Genomic DNA, 24,318 nt, shown 5'->3' with positions numbered 1-24,318 from the left:
GGTGGCTTTAAATGGTACTGGGATCCAATCTCTAAATGCTGAGTGCAAATGGGAAAGGACTTGTTAGATAATGTACTACACTCACAGAGGACACAAGAGAAAGTGTTCAGAGCAAACACGGCCTTTCTCTAGGGGCTCTAATACAATCTACACTGCAACAGAAAGAGAGAGAGAATATAAATGTCAGAAGCAAATGACAAAAACACACTGTATGTACAAAGTCACTTTCTCCTATTCTTTCTTTCCCCCTCCATCTCTTTCCTCCATCATATCACTCTATCATGTTCATGAAATGGATTCCCCCACAAGTAAACATCTGCCACTGCACCTGTAATCTGCTTCTCTCTCTACCCTCCATCAGTCATTCCTCTCATCAATTGCCCCTCTCAATCATTCTCTCATGGACCACCATCACAGATAAGAGATATGAATGTTTCATCTCTAAAACAAATAATTTTTCTCATGCCAAGGAGAAAATCATGCTTTTCACAATCTCTTAACCTGGCAGAACCATGTCTGAATCTCAGTCAAGCATGGATGCTTCAATCGGCTTTGGAGGCAATGCTGTTTTTTTTTTTTTTTTTTGCTGTGTTGGATACTCCAGAATAAGAAGCTCGGGATTGAGGGAGTAGAGGATTTTAAAGGAGTTCAGCCAGGCAGAACCACATTCAGTGCAAAGATGAGGTGGAGTGCTCCCACATCCCTGAGGAGCTGACTCAGATCCTATTCTATCCTGTTATCACCTAGCCTAGAGGAGGACACACTGCATCCATTATAGTTCTTTATAGGAGCTTTACCACTCCCACACAGTACACCGCATAGCGAACATGAAATACTAAAATACCTGACAGAATGTTGTAGCTTTTCCTTTGCGGATGTCAAGGTGTCCTAGAAAGCCGTGATCTGGTACTAGTGTGATGAAGCTTTAATAAGCCATCATCGAATTGAAAATGTTTCAGGGTGTCAAAGCACCACACAAGCTCACAGACCATGAGACCTGAGTGTTCCAAACTGCTTCTGAATTCAACATTATCAGAAGCACTGCCAGAAGTTCCATGGATTGGTTTTAAATGGCCAAGTAGCCCCACAAGTCTAAAATCACCATGTGCAATGCTATGCATTGGCTGGAGTGGTGCAAAGCACACTGAGATTGGACTCTAGAGCAGTGGAAATACCAAGGAGTGATGAATTACTCTTCACCACTCTGCAGTCTGAATAATGAATCAAGGTTTGACAGCTGCAGACAAATTTTACCTGCCAAAGTAAATAGTCCTAAAGTTTTGTGGAGAAGGAATAATCATCTGGAGCCATTTTTCATGGTATGGTTCCTTAATTCCAGTGAAGGGATGTTTTAATGCTAAAGCATACAATGACATTTTAAAGAAATGTGTGGAAGAAGTCGCTGTTTAAGCATGACAATGCTCTTGTGCACAAAGCAAGCTCCATTAGGATACTGTTTTTTGAGAGGAATATCATAACTGGGCTACGAAGGGTCCTGACCTCTACCCCACCCAACACCTTTATGACAAACTAGAACACCAACTGAGAGCCAAACCGTATTACCTAACATCAGTGTCTGACCTCTCTAAAGTTCTTGTGACTGCATGGAAATGAGTCTCTGCAGCCATGTACCCAAAAGATTAGAGGCTGTTGCTGCAGCAAAAAAAGGACTGCATGTGAAATAATGTCCATAGTTTTGGACAGAGATGCTTAATAAGCACTGTAGTGTACCTGATGATCGAGTTCACCTTTCAAAATGAAAAAGAACACACTACGTTGTTCTTTACATGACTTACAAATCGTGCACAAATTCTCTCATCATTTAATCCACCGGACTAAAAGCATCAGTACCTGCCCACTCCATTCTAATCTTTAATCTTACCTATGCATTTATAACATTTAACTGCTTCAAATGCCAACTAAAATCATTCTAAAACTATTTCAAAATACACAAGCAAAAAGACATCTGCATTACAAGTTTTGTGGAGTTGGCATATTTTGTATTGATGGAATTATTCATTTCACAGCAATGGCAGACTGAGACATTTTAATTAAAACTGGATGCCATGGAATTAAAAAACAGTCCTAAATTAAATTTTTGCCTGTCTGAGCAGAGAATGATGATATCAAATGTGGTTAAAAGTGTTTACTTTCAATATTACAGTTCTACTTGACTGTTTCCAGTAGTTATATTTCAATATTTAAAGTCATTTTCCAGCTAAAGCCCAGCATATGATATGTGCCACAGTTCTGTAAGTCTAAAATGTCTATAAATGAATAAAGGTTCCACTTCAAAAGCAAAGCTTTAAAGACGCAGCCACATTATGCAACCCAAGGCTAGAAGCAACTGATGGGTATGTCTGATGTTCTAAACCTTTTGGCTTCTCCGTCTAGTACAGAATGCACAATGTAATCTTCTGTAATTGGTGCTAAAGAGACTAACTACTGTGGGGAGATAATTTGGAGCTATTAACTGAGACAGAGAACACAGTAATGTAGGACATAATGCTTGACAGAGACCCTCCCACACAGATGCTGGAATGGTGGAGTAGCTTTAAGTAAATTGCAGTACTGAGTTTTTATAGTTTTACACTCCTCAAATGCTTTCTGGCTGTCAAAACTGAGCTCTAAATATCAGACCTAGCAAGCATTGGAAAAAAGAAGAGCACAAGAAAATGTCACAAAATCACTGCTGATTTTGTCTTGAAGTATTTGGAAACCTGGCCTCTTTTGTTCTGTTAAAGAAAGGTATCTACTCTTTCTCAGCAAGGTGTGGAAACCCAGAGGAGGTGTAGATGTATGTCTATGACAGCTCTTATTGACTCATCACAGAACAGGAAGCTGAGTTCTTGTTGGATTCCAAAGTTGATCAGACTTTTTAAGTGTCCATAAAGTTAAGTGATACTTTTTTGATCCCACAATCGGGGAAATTCCACCTCCGAATTTAACCCATCCGTGAAGTGAAACACCACATACACACTAGTGAACACACACTAGAGGGCAGTGAGCACACTTGCCCGGAGCGGTGGGCAGCCCTATCCATGGCGCCCGGGGAGCAGTTGGGGGTTAGGTGTCTTGCTCAAGGACACCTCAGTCATAGACTGTCGGCCCTGGGGATCGAACCGGCAACCTTCCGGTCACAGGGCCAGATCCCTAACCTCCAGCCCACGACTGCATAAAGAGAACAAGACTGCAACAGAACTCATGCTGAAAGCTTGGTCCATGCAACTTCAGCTACCCACACATGCTAAAAGAACACTGAATAAAATGTGCATATATACAGCCATCTGCAAAAGTTTGAACATCCCTGGTCAAATTACATGTTTTGTTGAAAAAGGTGTAAATGTAAATAAAAAAAGTACTTAAATTTGTCATTTTTCCTTTGCAAGTGCAAAGTTTTGATTTATATATTAGTTTAAGTTTTAAGTTTTAATTATAATTAATAAACAACAATATATACTAATTAGGCTACATTTTCTGTTTATTTTTTCTCCCAACTATGTTAAATTCAGCAAATAATTGCATTCAAATGTGTAGAAGTTTGTTCCCTGTAGAGGGTTTGCACTTTCACCAGGGGTGCCAAAATGTTTGCATAAGACTTCATCCTTATAGTTAATCTCAAACAGAAATAGAGTACTCTACAAAAATCTTATGACAATCTGATTAAAGCTATTTAACTGGACAGTAAGCATTTACTGCTCAGAAATTCACTAGTAGAAGATACAAATGATACAAATAGCATTAATAATAATGTGGTTTAACCATTTCTAAATCTGTCCTCGAGGAAGTCCAGTATTCACAGTTACAACTAATACCTATTTTGGTTAATAAATATGTCATTCATTTTAAACCAGGTGTGCTGATTGCGGAATTTAATTCACAATTATATGTTGGCTTCGAGAAAGAGAAAAATATAATAGTTTGGTCTCTCATAACAGAATTGATGCAACCAGCGACATTGTGAGAACAACAGTGGTATGCAGCCATGTAAACATGCCATGGTGGCAGCATTACTAGTACAGCAGCGGCATTCCTAGCCACTATTCTACCCTTATAACACTTAAATGCACACAAATTTTTCTAATGATGTGCCTTCATTGAAGGGTTTGTTATACATTAACTGTTACATCTGGACAACAACTATGAACATTCAGTTCCCTCAAAATAAACATGTTCTCTGGAGAACTCTACTATCTGACAGTCTGATGAATTAATCTGGGTTTGTTGGAGCTGTTGGTGCTGTTTTTCTTGTACTTCAGCCCTTTAATAACAGTAAAGGATAACACTAACACAGCAGTGTACAAAGATATTTTAGACACCTACTTTGGAGCAGCACTTTGGGGAAGACCTTTCCCTGTTCCTACATTCAAGATTCAGGAGCATTATTGTAATATGCATAGTGAAAGAAGCAGTCACATTGTACAATTAAATTCTTGCCATACTAATCCTCACTTCACAAAAAAAATAAATAAATAAATAAATAAAAAGAGGTAGACATAAGTAAGTAAACTAAAAGTAACTATTACACAGTATTGTAAAAAGCACAGAGAGCAGTGGTCATAAAGTGACAGAGGGCAGTGGTCATGAAATGCACTATGCATTATTCCGAGTAACAACAGAGTGAACATACAGCATCATGGAATGTATGATCAGCTGGAACGCATGGAAAAGTCAGAAACTAAACTTACATTTTTGCAAGTGTATTTTTCTAATCAATATTTTAACTACTGAAAAATATACTAAACTACTGAAAACAAGAATGTCACATTTTGCTGTGCTCATGTTTTTTTAATGTATTATGGTGCTTTTACTGGCAAACACACACTTACTCTCAAGATCCAACAGTTTTACACAATTTTCATCGCTGCTGAAGACTTTTGTTGAGTACTTTCATGAACTACAACTCTATCAAGACGTTCTGCATTATGGCAAAAGAAAGAGCTGAGTTTATTCATATCTGTGACTGTCACCAAATATATTATGGCAGACAGCACAGCATTCAATAACAACTCAATATAAGCCTGAGACCTGCAGCAAACACAACTCACATCAGCATTCGAGACGGGCACATAAAACAATACCGCAGGGACTGATTTTCACTTTCAGCATTCAAAGAGCAGCAGATGCTCCCGCCACACTCTCACGCAGCTCAGGGTAAGGTAAGAGAACGAGTCTGGGGACACCGTAATACAATAACAGCAGCATGTACATGCACACAGAAATTTATAATATCATACAGTCAAATAAAGCAGTGAATACAGAGGTTTCTCAAACTCCTTATTCCTCAGAGAGAAAGAGTCCCAAAAAGCAATCTCCGTCTCAATCTGACTTTAGGGACAAGGATTCCTGATAAAATCTTTGCTTTGAGAGGAGTGCAAAATTCTGATTAAACCATCAACAGATACCCAACATTTCTAGAGATGGAAGTTTATCTGCTGATCTCTGCCTGAAGGAGGAGAAAGAAGCAGTGACAAGGTTTAATCAGCATACAAACACCACAGAGACAGAGAGAGAGACAGAGAGAGAGAGAGAGAGAGAGAGAGAGAGAGAGAGAGAAGAGAGAAAAAGAAATGTGAGGAGGATGAGAGGGAAATATGGAGAAGTAAAGATGGAGGGAGGGAGAAAGGAGAGAGAGAGAGAGAGAGAGAGAGAGAGAGAGAGAGAGAGAGAGAGAGAGAGAGAGAGAGAGAGAGAAAGAAATGTGGGGAGGATGAGAGGGAAATATGGAGAAGTAAAGATGGAGGGAGGGAGAAAGGAGAGAGAGAGAGAGAGAGAGAGAGAGAGAGAGAGAGAGAGAGAGAGAGAGAGAGAGAGAGAGAGAGAGAGAGAGAGAGAGAGAGAGAGAGACAGAGAGAGAGAGAAAGAGAGAGAGAGAGAGAGAGAGAGAGAGAGAGAGAGAGAGAGAATGAATAAGAGAACAGGGCAGAGATAGTGAGGGTGAGGAAAAGAGAGAAAGGGTGGACAATGAAGAGAAAGAGGATAACGAGACAAAGGAGCACTGGAGAAAAATAGAAAGAGTGAGTGATGGGGACGCAGGTTATGCATCTAGATTTTCATCTTCAAGTCATTTAGAGCTTAAGCAAAGCTGATGTCATTGCATTAGGATGCTCCACTGCTCAGGTAAAAAGCTGTATGAATGCAGCCCACCAGAACAGCTGAGATGAGAAAAGACTAATCTAATTGTGTTCAATTGTGTTTCAGTATGACGCCAGCATGATCTCTATCTTCATCAGTGTTCAGCACTTGCTGTTGGATAAATGCCGGATAAGCTATCTGAAATTGGAAAGCTGCCACTCATCTGTGAGTTGAATGAGTGAATGCTTATTTGTGGCAATATCTTGGCCATCTGAGTGTTTCTGTAAAACTGGCCACATGATCTGACTGTGTAAAAGTGCTTAGACACAGTGCATCAGGTTTATTTTCACACCTTCCTATTGCCTGAGAGCAGCATCGTGAGATGGAAAACAAAGCAAATGATGAAAATCTATGACATCTATCCACAAGAGCTTTTCAATGACATCCTACAGAGAAAGGGAGAAATACTTGCTTTATAACCATCAACTGTGCGGCGTATCTCTGAAGAGGTAATGGATTTTCACAGAGGACTCTGAGAATGTTCTTCACATCTTTGATCCTTTGCAAGCTGTTTGTCACATACTGCCACTAACCCCAAAACGCAACACTGCTTCCATCCTCATGCCCTACCTGCCAAAATGCCCAGAACAATCCCCAGCCCAAACTGTTTAGGGGGTTGTTAACACATTTCCCTCAATTATTAAAATAATTAAAGATATCAAAGAGGAATATATTGCTGGGACCCCTCACAGAAATCACTCTTCAGCCAACATATACCCTGCAATACCACTATGACTCATAAATGTTAACTTTCCAAAAACATTTCAATTCAACTAAAACAGCATCAATTAACAACCAGATTAAAGGGCCAAACCTTACATTTAAATCATTTTTCCGATGGGGTCCATTTAGAATGCTTGTGTGGTTTTATACCAAATGCAGTCATAGTTCATTTCTTATAAGAACATTTTCCAAAATCTCTCTCTTAGAACAATATACAATAACTGTTTTTGTTTCTATGTAAATTTAAGACTCCTACATATAAAACTTCTGTTCTGATTGGCTGTCATGTATTGTACCTCATTTATAAAGCAAGCTGGGTTGAAAAACTACTTCTGACTTTGCTGTGTATTGGGTTGGGCTAAACTGCTGTAGGCTGAATCGGCAGACAGGTGTTGGCTTTTTTTTAACACAAAAACACAAAACAGAAGTATTCAAAGTAGGCTGTTTCTGAAGCTCGCATGTATGAATTGAACGGACTGGGGTGAGTGAGTGGTATTTTTAAGAACTAAAGTCCTTCACTGCAAAAAAATGAGGAAATTTCCACTATAAAGGCCCTCTAAAATTTGCCATGAACACCATCATCATTTTCTAATGACACAATAAAAGCTGTGTATGACTGACAGGAAATATTTGGCAACCGACAGCCAAAAAACACACGAAAACAAACACACAAAAACTCACTAGTTTGTGTGCTGTAAGAAGTGTTTGCCTTTGTCTTTCTGTTTCTCTCCTGATATGTGCGTGTGAGGTGGGGGGTGCCAGTTGCAGGCCACTCCGAAAAAGCAGATATCAGATGGGCTCTTTATCCAGGCACCATGGCTTTGGCACAGCCTCTAAAACCCAGACCAAACAGCACTGACACAAATCCTGCTGCATCCCTGACCACCTGACAGACACAACCTGCCCTCCTTTGTTCCTGAAAGAGGCTAAGCAACATTCAACAATATATGTTGCTGCATAGAAAAAGAACAAAAGAACAATTTAGTAAAAGGTCTGTCACCATTTGCAGGTTATAGTCTTTTATATTCATGCTTATTTGTAAAACAGCAATCAAACTCAGTCTTGAAATCAGACATTTCCTTGGATTATAATCAAGTGTGTGCACTAAGAATGTAAATGATGACCCAATTAACCATATGCTGGAAAAAAATAACTGCTCTATCAAAAAAAAAATCATTCAACAAACAACAGTTCCTATTTGAATAGGCAAATTTATCATTCATGTTTTTGGCCTGTACTCATGAGGGGTCCAAAAGATACTTGGTTCTACTAGATAGGCCTATTAAAAAACATCACTCATCGAGAGAATGCCAGTACAATTACAACAATATACCATATACAATATACATCAAAAGCAAACATCCACAAGCAATAAAACAACTGTTCTGTCCATGTTCTCAAAGAAAAATTGTGATGCAAGATGGTGTGAAGACAGAATTATGGAGAAGGATTTGGTGAATAGCATTGGCTTTTAAGAGCTACTAAGGTCCATGAGCCAAAGCTATTACCAGTCATTGCATTTATGTTTGCCTTCCATCATTGTATATTATCTCAGTTTTTGGTCATACCATGATAAACATACCATACTCAGCCCCTCCGTTTAAACAAAACCAGGTTCTTACATAGGATACATCATGGTTAATGCATGCACCCATAAATGTGCATATATCAAGTTGAATCTAACTCTGCAAATCAGATTTCAGAAAACAACTGCATCCCTTATGTTAAAACATTCAGTACTAACTTTATATCGCTAATTGCTTATTACTACTTTGTTTCAGCAGAGCACAGCATATTCTTAAAAATTTGTTGGCAAAATAGATGCTTTTGTGCTGTGCTCCCATCTAAATTGTCACTTTTCAACCAGCAAAGGGTTGAGCAAGGTGGCGTAAAACTAAAACAGTGGCATGGAGCCTTTAGAAATCACTAATCTGAGTCACTGACTGGTCAAGACGCATTTGCACAGGACACTGAGCAGGTCTACTTGTCTGAGTGACTCTGTGGTCCAGAACAAAAGCATCGGGACTCGCCAGATTGGTAATTAGTGTTTAGTAGGTGGGCTGAAGTTGTCATTCATCCCCAGCCAAAGGTGCCATGTTTCCAACAGGCACTGCCACGGGAACACCAGCTGGTGCCGTGGACCAGCTGAACCCAGTTGGCAGCCAATGGGTGAGATTTACACACTGACCTGCAAAGGCTGCTGGGAGATGTGACACAGATTTGGCCTGACAGCTGGGTAAACCATTAGGAGTGACAAAGATGGAGAGAGAATAAAAACAATGGGAAAATGAAGACAAATGGGTACAGATTTAGAAGAGACAGAGAATCATTTCTTAAGATGAAGCATAAAAAAAATTGCCTTAATAATTATGAAAAGAATGAATGTTCACTAACAAAGACATGTTTGCTCCCAAAAGTTCAGCAAGTGAGAAGCCTCATAAGAACACTGTCTAACAGCAGAAAGCATAAATAACAAACAGTACATGAAAAGTATTCTTGCCTCTACAGACCGAACAATCAGAGAGTTCTTGAATGAGATGGCGAGATCATGATGAGGACCATGATGAGACAGGGATGAAAAGCAGCTCAGTCTGCTAAATGCTATACATATAAAAGTATACTTTCTTACAGTGATTGGCTCAACAGTGTATTTCCTGTTGTGAACACATAATAAATAAGACATGACAAACAATTTGAAGCTACCGATAGAACAAGATGCTCTGGTGCAGCTGCACACGAGACCAAGATCACCATGCCCAATCCCAAGCATCAAACAGAGAGGTATAAAGACTCCCAGCACTGGACAAGTGGAATAGTCGAACTGAGCTCTCTGGAGTGAAGGAGTTCCATAGAATACCTCTGAGAATAATAATAATGATAATAATCCTTCAATTTCAGTACCTGATATCACTAGTGCTCTTGTGGCTGAATGCAATCAAATCCTCACAGCAATATTTCAACATCTCATGTAAAGCCTTCCCAGAAGAGAATAGCCTCTTACTGCAGTAAAAGAATATCAAATTCTCTATTAATATTGCTTATTTTGAAGACAAGAGGGAAAAAAAAAAAAAAAAAAAACTTTGGACAGGCAGGTGTCTACAAACTTTTGGACATATACACTTGATGTACATGTAAAAAATTATTCACAAAGCCACTGCTGTATATTACAAAGTAGCAAATGTCATTACCATGTGATGAGCAGGATATGATCCGTAGATTAGCAGATGCCTGCGGCCAGTTGTTCAGGCAGTTGTTGCTATATGTATCTATGCTAGACTTTCAGAGCCAGCCTCGTCTGACTCATCCATGTCACACTGGGGGAAATTACTGAACGTCTGCTAACTTATGAATGGCAAGCCTCCTGATATGATGGGTGTTAAAGAGTGTTATTTTCCTCAGAAGGTTGGCATGCTGTTGAAATGAAAGCCCTCTCATTTTTATGTTTGAGAGGAATGAAAATAGCTCCTGTACTTCCTACCTCACAAAGTCACAGACAGAAATAGCTGACTTGGTTAAAAGAATTTTTCCTGCTCCACCGCTCATGATGGGAGTGTAGCCACTCTGCAATCATCATCCCATCCTGCCCGAGACCCGCAGTCTGCATGCTCTTGATTAGATTACTTTTGCCTGTCCCAAGAGTGGGACACCACAGTCAGAATATTAGCTTTTCTGGACTGTAATCAGCGTGAAGAATGAGTTAATACCCGGCAGCTAATGGCAGAGCTTGCGACTCTTCGCCTTGCTGGAAATTAATTTGGCCTTTTTCACCAGCTGGGCAGTGCTCACATGCACACGCCCACCCACACACATACGGACCCATAACGGTCCTCCCACGCATACACACAGTCTAATCTGATCTACTGGAGCCCTAAAACAAAACCCAGAACATGAAAAACGCTAGTGCCCTAGAACTTCATACACTCCTTAATGGCATTTGCATTATAGGACAGGACTACATGCTAAATGAATATGGGATATAATATGATGTTATCATTGTGATAAATTATGTTGCATAATAATGCACTTTTTTGAGTAAATTGTGAGTATTATCAGTACTCATAGAACCCTAAACAAAAGTAATTTAATTGATAATGTAATGATTTATTTTTATCAGTGGTCAGATATTCTCATGATTTTTTTGCTTATGTTTTCCCAAATGAAACAAATAACATTAAAAATAAATTTTTCTCTTCCAACATGTTTGCAAGCCTCAGGAAAAAAAATACATATGCTACATATTGTGCATTCTATTGTGATGTTATTATTTCCATATCAACACTTGCACTGAATAAAACGAAACATTGTATTCATGTTTTTCATTGCCCTTTTTTTGATATGGCACTATTGCTTTGCTGGTGTGTCGTCTGTTACAATTTGTTTGCAAAAAATATTTTTGCACACTTACATATTCACAGTACAAATCATGACAGGAGTGGTGGTATTTTGGAAGGCGAATGTTGAAGACTGTTGTCTTTATGACCTTATTAAAGTATTAATCCATTTTCTTCATAAAAGACAACATTTGTTTGGTTGAGCAGTTTTTGTTTTCAGAGAGGAGCAAGCTGGACCAAGGCTACAAGCTTTCCTTTGATATTTACCCCCATGACTGAAGACAAGGATCTCATGACAAATTACCCAACTAGGTCAGCAAATGTTAGCTGTATAATGTTTACTGGCTATAGTCAATATTGTGCAGATTGAGAGTAAAGTTAACATGGTCAGTTATACCTCTGTCGTTTTGGTCATATTAAGTGGTTTAAGTTTGCATTTTGACTAGTATAACATTACTGTTGTGTTGTACAGTATATAATGTAACAAATGGGCAGGTTGTAGTCAGTGTTTCTATGTAAGATAACCAACATGACTGTTTAATTAATTCAACATTTGTAATATAACATTTGCAATGCAAAAGTCTTCACAGTTCACTTTCTCATCTACCTACTATAGCAACTAGCTAAGGTAACATCACTAGTCTTTGTCTTTATAGATGAAGGTCACATATTCTCTCTCCCAATCGCAGACAGCTTTTAACCTACAGAAGTTTGAAAAAAGGTCCACTGAGACTGATACCACAGATTGCGACAGTGCAAAAAAACTGGTCTCAAAGGATGCTCAGTTTACATCTTGAATATGAGGCCAATACAAAATCAAAAACACTTGGATCTCTGGGTATTGTATAACTCAGCGGGACTGATTTTGATTCATCTTATCATGCACATACAGGCATGCACACATGCTATCCTCATTTCCATCACTTAGAACACAAACACCCATCCTCACCCTCTTTGTCATCATGGCGTATGATGGCGTCCTGGAGGATGTCAGAGAGAGGGAAGCTGATGGTGTGCTTTTTGTTCTGGCTGCTGCGTGGTTTGTGGCCACTCTGCTTCTGCAGCGTGCGCTCCCGCTCATAGTACGCCCGCAACTGGTCACACCGCATGCGCCGCACCAGCCTCTGTCTCTGACCTAGCGGCAGAGACTCCAGCAGACACTGGTCTATCTCCATGTTCTGCCTGAAGACGTTACATAGCTGGAAACAACCTGAGAACAGAGAAAGAGAGACTATGTTTTAATTAGGAGTTTATCGAAAAAGGTAACTGCAAGAATCTCAAGAGTTTTACGTTTCAAGAGGTAATATAGAGCAGTCAATCAGATTTTCACGTCAGATAGATAGGTAAGCTGGTAAACATAGAAAACAAATCAAGATCAAACCAAGGGAAACATAAGTACGCTTAAAGAAGGGTCTGCTGTATTTTCATTATCACAATGGCTTTTTAAATGGCCTTGTAACACCAATCTTAGCTCTAGGTATTTAGTGCCAAAAAACATTCCATTTCCAGCAATGCCATAAAATAAGCATTTGAAAAAAGGGCTTTATGAGTGTGAAAAACTTTTTAAAGGCATGAAGAACCTTTACATAATATAAAGATTCTATACTAATTTAAGGGGTATCTTATCAGCAAAGAGCCGGTGTGTCTCATTTCAAAATAGCAGGAGCACACCTGACCAGCTGCTTGGAGACTAAGTTCAACTGACTTAACAAGAGGAACTAGGCTCCTGCTTGTTTGGAATGAAAACTTTCTGCCATACTGACTCTTTGTGGATAAGATTGGACAATGCTGCACTACATTATAGACATCTGAAAACCTCATTTTTGTTTAGTTGCTGTCATGATCATTTCACTTCAGATAGATGGATGGTTGGACGGAGGAAAAGATAGACACATACATTACATGAACAAAAGTATTGGGACACACCTCAATCATTGAATTCAGATGTTTCATTCAGTCCCATTACCACAGGTGCATAAAATCAAGCACCTAGCCATGCAATTTGCTTTTACAAAGATTGCTTTTACATCTGTGAAAGGATGGGTCATTCTAAAGAGCTCGCTAAAATGTGACTGTAATAACATGCCAAGTCAATTTGTCAAATTTCTTCCTTCCTAGATATTCCATGACCAATTGCAAGTGGTATCATTGAAAAAAGAAAGCGCTTAGGAACGTGAAGTTTTGAGGTGCATAGTGCATAAGTTTTGTTTTTCAGGGGTTGGCCTAGACCCCTTAGTTCCAGTGAAGGGAAATCTTAATGCTTCAGCATACCAAGACATTTGAGACAATTGTACACCTCCAACTTTGTGGGAACAGTTTGGGGAAGGTCCTTTCTGTTTGAACGTGACCATGCCCCAGTACACAAAGCAAGGTCCACAAAAGGCATGGTTGGGTTTGATATGGAAAAACTTGACTGGCCCTCATAGATCCCTGACCTCAACCCCATCGAACACCTTGGGGATGAACTAGAATGGAGGTTGCCAGCCAGGATCTTTTGTCCAACATAAGTGTCTGAGCTCACAAATGCTCTTCTGGACGAATGGGCAAAAATGACCAGACACAGTCCAAAATCTTGAACACCTTTCCAGAAGAGTTTCCATATTAATGCCTGTAGCTATATGATGGGATGTCATGAAAGCTCCTGTAGCTGTAATGTGCATGTCCAAATACTTTTGGCCATGTAGTGTAGGTAGAGGAGAGAGACAGAGAAACTGCGAGAGAGAGAGAGAGAGAGAGAGAGAGAGAGAGAGAGAGAGAGAGAGAGAGAATATGCAGAAAGGGAGGGGATTGCAGGGCACAGGAAAAGGATAACGTGTTTGAATAGCGACAGAGAAGTAGAAGAGACAGACAGGGACAAAAAGGGTAAAGGGAGCAGAGAGAAAAACAAAGGGAGTTAGACGAAGATTTGTGCATTCCTGTGTGCTCATGCAAATCTCATCTGACATAGTCCTTTTTGTAGGATGGCTATTTAACCTTGAAGCAGAGACTCGCCACCCACCCACCCACACAGACACACAGAGCACTAGTGAGAGATTAATATCATGACACTGCATATTACTCTGTGCTTTCACACATTGCAAGTCAGCACCCAACACTGTCAGCACTGCAGAGAGCAAACATTTTGGACAAAATGCCACTGGAACCATACAGGGCATGATGATAAAACAAGATGTGGATTCAAAGAAGAATCCATGTGTATTTCGTAAATGGTCATACATTGAACAAGACTGACAAGCTGACGAGGAGCCAGCACAGCCAACCACCAAGCTCAATTTCACTGTGAACAGACATCCTTGCAAAATTCAAGTCTTCTTGTACTGAGATGACATGAGTTAGCCTAGCATCCCATAGGTTTTAATAGCATTACATACAAAAATAACATACATACTTTCTACAAGTAACCCACACTTGTAGCAACATTTCAGATGTCTATAATGTCCCCCCCCAGCCTGACTCCTCTGCTGCCAGTCCTCAGCAGACCATACCACTCATCCCCCCTCCCACTCCTGATAGCCTGCCCCCCTCTTGTGACAGCCCATCTCACACCTCCATCCCTCCCCCACCCATCACCTCTACAGTGTGTCTCACTGCTGACCAGGTGAGAAGACAACTGAAGAGACTCCACACAAACAAGGCTGCATGCCCTGATGGGGTTCCACCCAGGGTGCTTAAAGCCTGTGCCACTCAACTTTGTGGAGTACTTCAACGTGTCTTCCACTTGAGTCTGAGTCTCCAGAGGGTCCCCATGATGTGGAAGACATCCTGCATTGTTCCTGTCCCAAAGACGCCACAACCCAGTGACGCCAAGGACTACAGGCCAGTGGCACTGACATCTCATGTCATGAAGACCATGGAGAGGCTCATCTTGGATCAGCTCCGACCCATAGTCCAGCCTTTTCTAGATCCCCTCCAGTTTGCCTATCAGCCTGGGAGTTGAAGACGCCATCATCTACCTGCTCAACCGAGTTTATGCTCACCTGGATAAGCCAGCCAGCTCTGTGAGGGTCATGTTTTTTGACTTCTCCAGCGCATTTAACACCGTCTGGCCCGCTCTTCTGGGTAATAAGCTCACAGTGATGCAGGTAGTTGCCCCCCTTGTGTCCTGGATTATTGACTACCTGACCGGCAGACCACAGTATGTACGCCTGCAGCACTGTGTGTCCGACAGAGTGGTCAGCAACACTGGCGTCCCACAAGGTACTGTCCTCTCTCCCTTCCTCTTCACCCTCTACACCACGGACTTCAGCTACTGCACCTTGCCACCTTCAGAAGTTTTCTGATGACTCTGCAATAGTTGGATGTATCAGCAAGGGTGAAGAGGATGAGTACAGGGCGACGGTGAAGGACTGTCGCATGGTGTGAGCGGAACCACCTGCAGCTCAATGTGACAAAGACAAAGGAACTGGTGTTGGACCTGAGGAGGGACAAGGCACTGGTGACCCCTGTGTCCATCAGCGGGGTCAGTGTGGACACTGTGGATGATTACAAATATCTGGGTGTGTATATTGACAATAAACTGGACTGGGCTAAGAACACTGACGCCCTCTGCAGGAAGGGCCAAAGTCGTCTCTATTTTCTGAGATGCCTGAGGTCCTTCAACATCTGCCGGACTATGCTCAGGATCTTCTATGAGTCTGTGGTGGCGAGTGCTATCCTCTATGCTGTTGCATGCTGGGGAAGCAGGCTGAGGGTGGCAGATGCCAACAGACTAAACAAATTGATCCGCAAGGCCGGTGACGTTGTGGGTGTTTAGCTGGATTTGCTGAAGGCAGTGTCGGAGAGGAGGACGCTGTCTAAGCTGAAGGCCATTATGGACAATGGCTCCCACCCACTCTACAACACGGTGATGAGACACAAGAGCTCATTCAGCTCAAGACTCACTCTACCAAAATGCACCACAGAGCATCACAGGAAGTCATTCTTACCTGTGGCCATCAAACTCTATAACTCCTCCCTCAGTGTGTGACTCACAAAACTCAATACGGAACTGTTCATATGTGCAATAACAACAATTGTGTGTGCAATAACTCAGAGGGACACTAACTTAATTTAAATAATTTAAATAATTGTAATTGCTTTATACCTGATGTTTCATATTACTATCAAAATCACCGCCACCTTACTATATTCTTGAGTACTTAAATCTGGTGTACATACTGTAAATTCTCTATATTGTCTTAAATTATTAGTAAAGTGTTTATTTTTACATAAATGGCTGCAACTGTAACAACTGCAATTTCTCCCTGGAATCAATAAAGGAATCTGAATCTGAATCTGAATAAACTCAGTCCTAGTTTATTATAGGCACATCTACCCTTTATCTGTGGTAATTAGTAATTTTATCAAGAACACTATACCATTTATTAGACTTTACCCACATGGTATGCTGTCAGCAACATTAGCCAGTTAAATGTAAGGTGAGTAATTGTGTGTTGTGTTTGGCATTGTTTATTCTTCCCTGTGCCATGAAGCCGTACAGATACTCGAATATTAAAATATAAAATTAGTCGGAATACACATCTCTAGTAATTAGTGGTTTTCTAACAGTGTAGCTATAATAAGTTGCAAGTTGCTAGCCTTAAGGTTTGCTAGTTTCTTTAACCACCCTTAACCTGTAACCAGCCCTCCCTTACGATTAAATTCTGGCCATGCCACTGATTCATAAAACACATCTGCCTACTAAACTGGTAACTCCATATACATACAAAGTCAATTCAACAGAAAATAGCTGAAACTAGCATGCACAGAGGTTCCCATGGACCTCTCTTTATGTCACTGCAGATCTGTGTATATTAAAAATGTGCTACACTCATTTCAGTCATGCCTGTGTGAGGACAGACCTCCATTTCCATTTAAAAGGAAGTTTTTATCTTGATAAATAATTGATGCTTTGAAACCTTGGAGATGAATTGGCTGTTCCTCAGGTTAAGGTTCATTTTCAGCAATCACAGGGCTGCTCAGTCATTCTCTCTCAGCTTATGTTACACAGTTACTTTGGAGCCTCTTCCTCAGCCACACATCATATATTATGAAGCCATCCACAAGCCACCATCCACCAGTCACCTCACCCAGGGAGAACACCATATGAAAGCACGATATGAAAGGAGTGCAAACGTGCTAAGAAAAGAACTGCCTTGGACAGGGAAAGTTTGAATGACCTTGGTGGACCATCTCAATCACTGCAATCAGTGGGACATCCATCACCTTCCCTTAGGCCAGGCATATTTAAAAAAAGTTTCCTTCATGAGAAAGTGCTCCCCACTCTGTTCTGCCCCTGCCTTGTCTATAGCTGTGTGCAGACTTATAATTACTGAGATAATTCAGGTCACTGGAAGCCCTTCGGCCAGGGAAATACTGGTTTGAAAAGTCTGCCTTTGTAGATAAATTAGAGACAGCTCTCATCTCCACCCCTCTCACCCATACACATACACATACGCACACACATCCTCTCTCCTTTTGTTTTTTGCTTTCCTTCTCTTCTTCATTCAGCTGGCTTTTTGGCAGTCTGTAAGCCTTAAAACCACTGGCAACGTTGTTCGCTTTGAAGTGCCAGCAAGCCTTCTGTCATCCATCCTCTTTTTCTAGTCTGTGCCGCCTTTTTATTCTCAGGCAGCGCACCTTTTAAAGGCGGCTGTGGAGAGTGGGAGATGAGGGCTATGTAGCTTTGTCATGCTGGAGATGAGATGAGAGGGAAGGTTATGCTTCTTTTATTCAGCCTACTCAAGAAAATTTCCATAACCTTACCAAAAAGCTGCCATGACATACGGCTTGGCTGGGCTTCTCTTTGAACCCACACCTCTGAAAGGACTCTATAGGCAATCTAACAGCACTGTTCCGCCTGCTTAGAAGAGACTGTGTGATCTAATACACTGCGACGGACACTTTATTACTATGAGTAAATGGAGACCTTTAAGTAATCCAATTCAACTACTCCACAGTCATAAACCTTTACTGGCTCTGATATACTGGCTGATCTACCACCTGTCTCTGGGGAGAGGATCCAAGCTCTAGGCTCTATTGGTTTACTGCGCCATGCAGGACTAGTTTTGGGCAAGAATCAAAGTATGCAAATTCAATTAGACACATATACACAGATTCATTATAAGTAAGGCAGGGGTATAAAAATGCATGTCAATTATAATCAATTATAATAAGATCTAAAAAGGTATGAGCTCAAATGATGGGACAGCCAGCGCAATTAAAAATTTTACCATTGCTATATCTGTTGTAAACATGCCTACTTGCATCCTATAGTAGTCTCCACAGTAAGATTTCCTTAAAGGCATGAAAGACGCCCCTCTGATTATGTATGTTGAAAGTGGCTTAGGGTGGGCTTAAAAGTGTTCTAATTCTTCAGCAGAATTATTCCTTAAATAATGAAAAAATTCAGAAGAAACCACTGACAGTATAGCCTTTAGGCCAGTGGCTAGCAGTCAAGACTTGAGCACTGTAGGGATTCCAAGTAGTCCTATGATATATCTGTGTAATATATGCTAGATGTTGTAGTGAGAACACTGTTCAACAAAAACACAAAAAAGATACAAAATCATGAATTTTGTCAAACAGATGAGGCTGAGAGATGCACTATAGAATATTAGATAAATGCTAGTTTTAGGCCAGAATACACATTTTTAACTACTGTGGAAAAAAATGTTCCTCTGGTCACCTACAGTACTTGGTGTATTCACTATAATTTGAAAAGGAAGCTTGCGCTGTGCAACAAAAATCAAGTTGCACAAATCAGAGCAAATTTTCAGATTTACTGTGTTGAATCAGAAATGCAGTTAAATCAAATTGCTGTGAGGTCAAAAATGTACAGCCCTGTACTCTTAAGAACATTGATCTTTAGAATATTGTTCGTTGGAGCAAAGCCACAGAAGAACCCCTTTTGGTTCCCTAAGAACCAATGGATGGCTCTTTTTAGGAAAACTATGTGGCGTATGGTTTCTTACCAAGAACAATAGTTTAGTTGATTTTCGCTCCACTTAGAAAACCTGGTGACTCAAAACAAACTGTACATAAAATATATTTTCTGTTAACTTCAGAGGGTTTTCTGTTCTCTTGATAAGTACAGAAAAGCATTCATCATCTGTGGTAAGCAAACAAACTACAGAATCATTCTGGCACCTATTTTACAGAGTGCAGAGAGAGGTCTTGAGGAGAAGCCACAGCTGCTAACTAGGTCCAAACAGCATTTGCCACAGTGCCCTTGACTCTTTATTGAGTCAGGCCAGCAGCCTGTAGCTCTATACATGCAAAGGAGCCTCCAGCAAATCAATTCCATACCCTGAGACATCTTTCAGACTAAGAAGTCAACGACGTAATGATAATCCATCCACGTTCCTCACAAAGTAACTGGTTCCACCTGCTGTATCTGGTCATCTTGATAAGGTCACATTGGCTCACTGCGCAGCAGATGACTGCCAGTCTGACTTTAGCCTTTACCTCTGAGTGGCTGAGACAGAAAGCAGATCTGAGATGGTCATCACAGACTATCAGACAGAAGGAGTTGCGAGATGATTGATGTGGCTGTGTCGCTCGAAATGCTTGGAGACAGATAGCCATCTACTTCCAGTCTCTCCCACCTGTTTTATCAGGCTGCATAATGGACAGTGAGGAGACCATAAGATGTGACTGCACTGAAAAGGCCAGGCTGATTTGCATGGGCTCTGGTTTGTATTGCTGCCGCATCGGGCTCCCTCCTGCCAGATGTTTACTTTAGTTCAAAGCACCAGGCTTTTTAAGTTCACTTTGAGGGGGGAAGTATGAGACAGTTTGGCTTGCTAACAATAGGATTTCAAACGGCATATGGTAAATAAAGACTTCAATAAGTTTAGAAAAAAACAGCCTCAGGCAGAGGATGCAGACATACTCTGAGGGAAAACCAGATAAGGAAGTATCATAACTGCTATCCACAACTGACTAAAGGCTAACACGGAACAGATAGCAGATGGGTTATCTGTGATCAGCGCTGATATCTGATCCTGTGGCTGTTCAGGGGGGAGCTGGGTAACACACATTCAGCATGGTTCAGAGGGCTCTTTATGACCCCGTTCCAGAGAGAGAGCGTGTGTGCACTGGCACCTTGAAGGCACACTCCCAAAAACTGAAAATGAAACCGTCTCCAGGAAAAACCCCTGAGGCGATGAGCTCAAGAGCTGAAGCCTGAACAAGAGCGCCTGTCAGAGAGAGAAAGAGAGAGAGAGAGAGAGAGAGAGAGAGAGAGAGAGAGAGAGAGAGAGAGAGAAAGAAAATGACAAATATGGAGAAACGCTTACTTTCTCCTATTCTCACACAGCCATGTGTCTCTAACTTATTTGCAAGTGGCCTTTAAGCATTTCATCAACTTCATTTCATTGCAGATTTTCTCTAACCTTGTCCATCACAAGCTTTCACTTTATGTCCCCTGTGGTTTCAGCTTGGCAGCTTTGCCGTAGACTCCTCATTTTTCTATGATTATAGCATCTGCTCAGACCCAACTGCCTGTGCAGAACTGGGAGTGCAGTACAACTGATTCCAGCAGTGAAATGTGCAAATAGAAGGTTTGGAAATCAAAAAAGCAAACAAATCAAAGAAGAAAAGAACAACCGTGGCTGTTGCTCTTGAGGACTGTGCCGATGCTGGCATGACCACCTTTTCAAGAACAACCAAAGCCTTCTGCTTTGAAGGCTTTTCTCAGCGGAGAAATTGTTTTTGCTTTCCTCTCGTAGGGCCTCGTTTGAAGGTTGATCCAATGGATTTTACAGAATTTAGCCCAATGCCCACTGGCTACGGTAATAGGCACACATGGCATGAATAACAGCTTTTAGGCTGAAATCATAAAGAACACAAGTTCATGATTTTTTGCATGTCTGTTTTTTTTTTTTTTTTTAACAATACGTGTCACACAGCACATCCTAGTTATGGCTTAGGGAGTATGCATTGGAAGATGAATAGGTAATTGTAAATAATCCAGATATAGTTATCTGTTTTAAAGTTACAGGAAATACAGAATCAAATATTAAATATATTTGCATTATAATTAAATAGACTTGTGAATAGACCGTGTTATATTAAACATCCAGCAAAAGTTAAAGCTACACTATGTAGGATTTGGGGATTAAGGTAGAAATTATGTGCAAAGGGTGGACGAACATTTCGTAACGTCAGTTGTGCTTTGGACCCCTTCCCCAAGAAGATGAATATGATGACTGAGCACATTAAAAGAGTATTCAAAGAACTTGAAGTCAAACTTTGTGAAGGAAACTTCTGAGAACGTAAGGGAATGATCCATCATTTTCATCATTATCTTCCCCAGTGCAATGTTGATTTTGCATTTGAGACCGTACCTTCTTCTCAACTCTGTGCATAAAATGTATACATAAAGACATAGACAAGAAACTCCAAAAAAAAATAAAAAATAAAAAAACACAAAATCTGACCTGACAACACCCACTTAAATTACTTTTACAGGTTTTACAGGGTGACTCAAACTGTGACACATAAAGCATAATTTGGCCTGTTTTTTAGCGTTGATTCAATAACGCTACTTCTTTCAGTTTTACCAAAAGAGAAACACAATGAAACATGACAAGAATTATAAAAACTGTCTGGGCATAGCCTTATTATCCAAAATGATTAACATTTATCTGTCAAATGCTCCCAGCTTGGTACAACAATGAAGTTGAACTAAAGATAATATCAAGATCGTAAGGTTTTGCTTAATCATTTTCTCAGACTCAAACAGACTAGACTGTAGGGAGCACCCTGTTTTCTGAAAGCTGTGTGAGCAGGACAATCTACTTCAGTCTTGTGACTGGTGAAGCTCAGGCCCGGATCTTCCAATGAGTTTTATGGGCATGTCCCCAGGGGCATTAACCACTAGGGGTCCCCCACAAGTAATTATGAGAAAATCTAAACAGCTGTTACAGTGATAATTTTACTTTGATACAACAGTTAGCTACGTAAGCTGATTGGTTTAGAAGTGTTCTAGCCGTGCTGTTATTTTTATTTTTTTTTTGTATGCGTGTTAGCTAGTCAGGTCAATGGTGTCATAGTCAGGTGGTATAATTCGATTTAAAATAAGCTATTTAGAATAATGGTGTTAAATGTAGGGATAAAACGTAACCCGTTACAAACTCTATTAAGTCCATGCCCCAAACCACACTTGGACAGCTTTCAGTAAAGCAACTGTTTTGATTACGTCTGCAATTTGTTTATATTTTCACCTGATACACACAATGTTTCTAGTGTAAACATCCTGCAAATCTTGTGCTGAGATGCAATACTACATTTAAACAAGAGTTTAACAAACACTTTGACATAGTAGATCTGGAAGGCATTTGGAAAGCCAAATATAAAACGCCAACCACCAGCATTGCATCTGTCTTAAAAAGTTGATTTGTACTTGTTGGCAATGATCTGCATCATCAGATGCAGTGACATTATGCTTTAGCTGGACTGCTTTTTAAGTTTGCTGCTTTTTTTCTGTATTTATGTACATTTCAGCTGTTTTCTCATTAATGTGTAAGCAATCTTTCCACTGTTTTGACTTGACTTGTGAAAAAGCACTCACAGTGGTAATGTGCCAACACTTTGGTTAGTCTGCTGTCATTGTGGTGCTGCATAGGCCTTGCTTACCTTGTTGTGATGTAATTTATTAAACAAACAAACAAAAAAACAAACAAAAAAAAAAACTGACCACCCACAAAGGGTAGCTGGATTGAAGCAAAACAAACCTTTGCGCCCATAGGCCCATAGCTTGAGGATCGTGATGTGGTGATCTGGTGCTTATGTAAACACGTCATGGTGAAAGACACTGGCCGTCTAGTGGACACTGGCATGTTACTGACAGGACATACTACACATTTTGTGCCCACAAGAGCATGATCAACCTAATTAGAAAAAATACCCAGGTTTAGGTTTCCTGTGGTCTTAACTATGCATTCTCATGTTTGCTTTTTATATGCATCTGGAGGATTAAAATCTACATCTGCTATGGAGCAGGTCAGAGCTGAAACAGCCCTCATTTAAACTGGAGCATCTTCCTTGACTTCTGATTTTCTACAACAAAAAGTTGAACATGAACATGATAACTGTTGAGAAGATGACAGGTGGCTTAAGTGGCTGTTGTCATGGTTTGTTACATCATGGTATACTGCCCCCACTATTTATGTTGGTAATTCATCTTGCGAATGTGCCCTGTTCATTTCTGAGGACGTTATCTGATTGAACTAACACAGTACACAGGGTGCTGCCATCTTACAAATGCATACATATAGTTCAAATAAGGTGTAAGGCAGCTGTAAGTAGGGCTCTCTCTCTCTCTCTCTCTCTCTCTCTCTGTATTTGCTGAATCAGTCCCAGCACTCTGATAAGACTGTTCAGATTAGCGTTTTAAAAGCCTCAGCTCTAGAGTGAAATAAGCTCCTCATCCATAAAGAATCCAATTACCCTAAAAACAGTTCCACCCTCTCTCTCGCCCTCCTCAGGAGAGCGGTGCACTGATAGGAAATGAGTGCTACAGCACAGGCACTGCTGGGACCAGATAATTCCTACATTGCTTGAAATGTGACAACTCTCTGCTTCTACAAATTGGCCCTTTCTCTATAAAACTCAATACACCAGCAACAGTGACAGTTAACAGCGCTCCATAGGAACTCCCCACGCTAAGCACTGCAGGGATCGAGGTGAGTCATTCACAGATTTGCCAAGTTTTAAAAACAGTGATAATTACACATCCATAATCCCCTACCAGATAAACATACTACACACACACACACACCAAATAAAAAATGAAGGTAGTCTGACATCACAAAGCTGAGGACACTTCTGCATTTAAAGGGACCATATCCTACTTCTCCCTGGCCCACATGACTCAGGACCAGTTCTAACCTTTGGCATGAGGCAGGTTGCTTTTTCAAATGCAATGGATTTTGAATCATTACTAAAACTGCGACTTAACAGTGACTAGAACAATACATATTTGCATCTTAATTTCCATGTATGGATACTATGAACTTTGGAATGAATACTGAATTTATAACAATATTCACATACATCAAACTCTTTTATTCAAAAAAAGCTACGAAAACCAGTCTTTCCATGAAACAGGCCCTTTTAACACATAGTTACTGAAGACTGAACAAAT

At 40.5% G+C, this 24,318-nt stretch overlaps 1 protein-coding gene across 5 annotated transcripts in view; it reads right to left on the bottom strand.

The window, feature by feature from the left end:
* The window catches only part of myo16 (myosin XVI), a 226,034-nt gene that overhangs the window by 152,226 nt on the left and 49,490 nt on the right, over window positions 1-24,318 (bottom strand). For all 5 annotated transcript variants that reach the window (XM_037539483.1, XM_017704691.2, XM_037539482.1 and 2 more), the window contains exon 2: window positions 12,139-12,399. In XM_037539483.1, coding sequence (XP_037395380.1) covers window positions 12,139-12,364 — 226 coding nt within the window. In that variant the 5' untranslated portion in view covers window positions 12,365-12,399. The remainder of the gene's footprint in view (window positions 1-12,138; window positions 12,400-24,318) is intronic.

This window comes from Pygocentrus nattereri, chromosome 6, assembly GCF_015220715.1.
Source record: "Pygocentrus nattereri isolate fPygNat1 chromosome 6, fPygNat1.pri, whole genome shotgun sequence".
Lineage (NCBI taxonomy): Eukaryota > Metazoa > Chordata > Actinopteri > Characiformes > Serrasalmidae > Pygocentrus > Pygocentrus nattereri.
The sequence above is the reverse complement of the archived record's forward strand: the minus strand, read 5'-3'. Positions and strand labels throughout refer to the sequence as shown.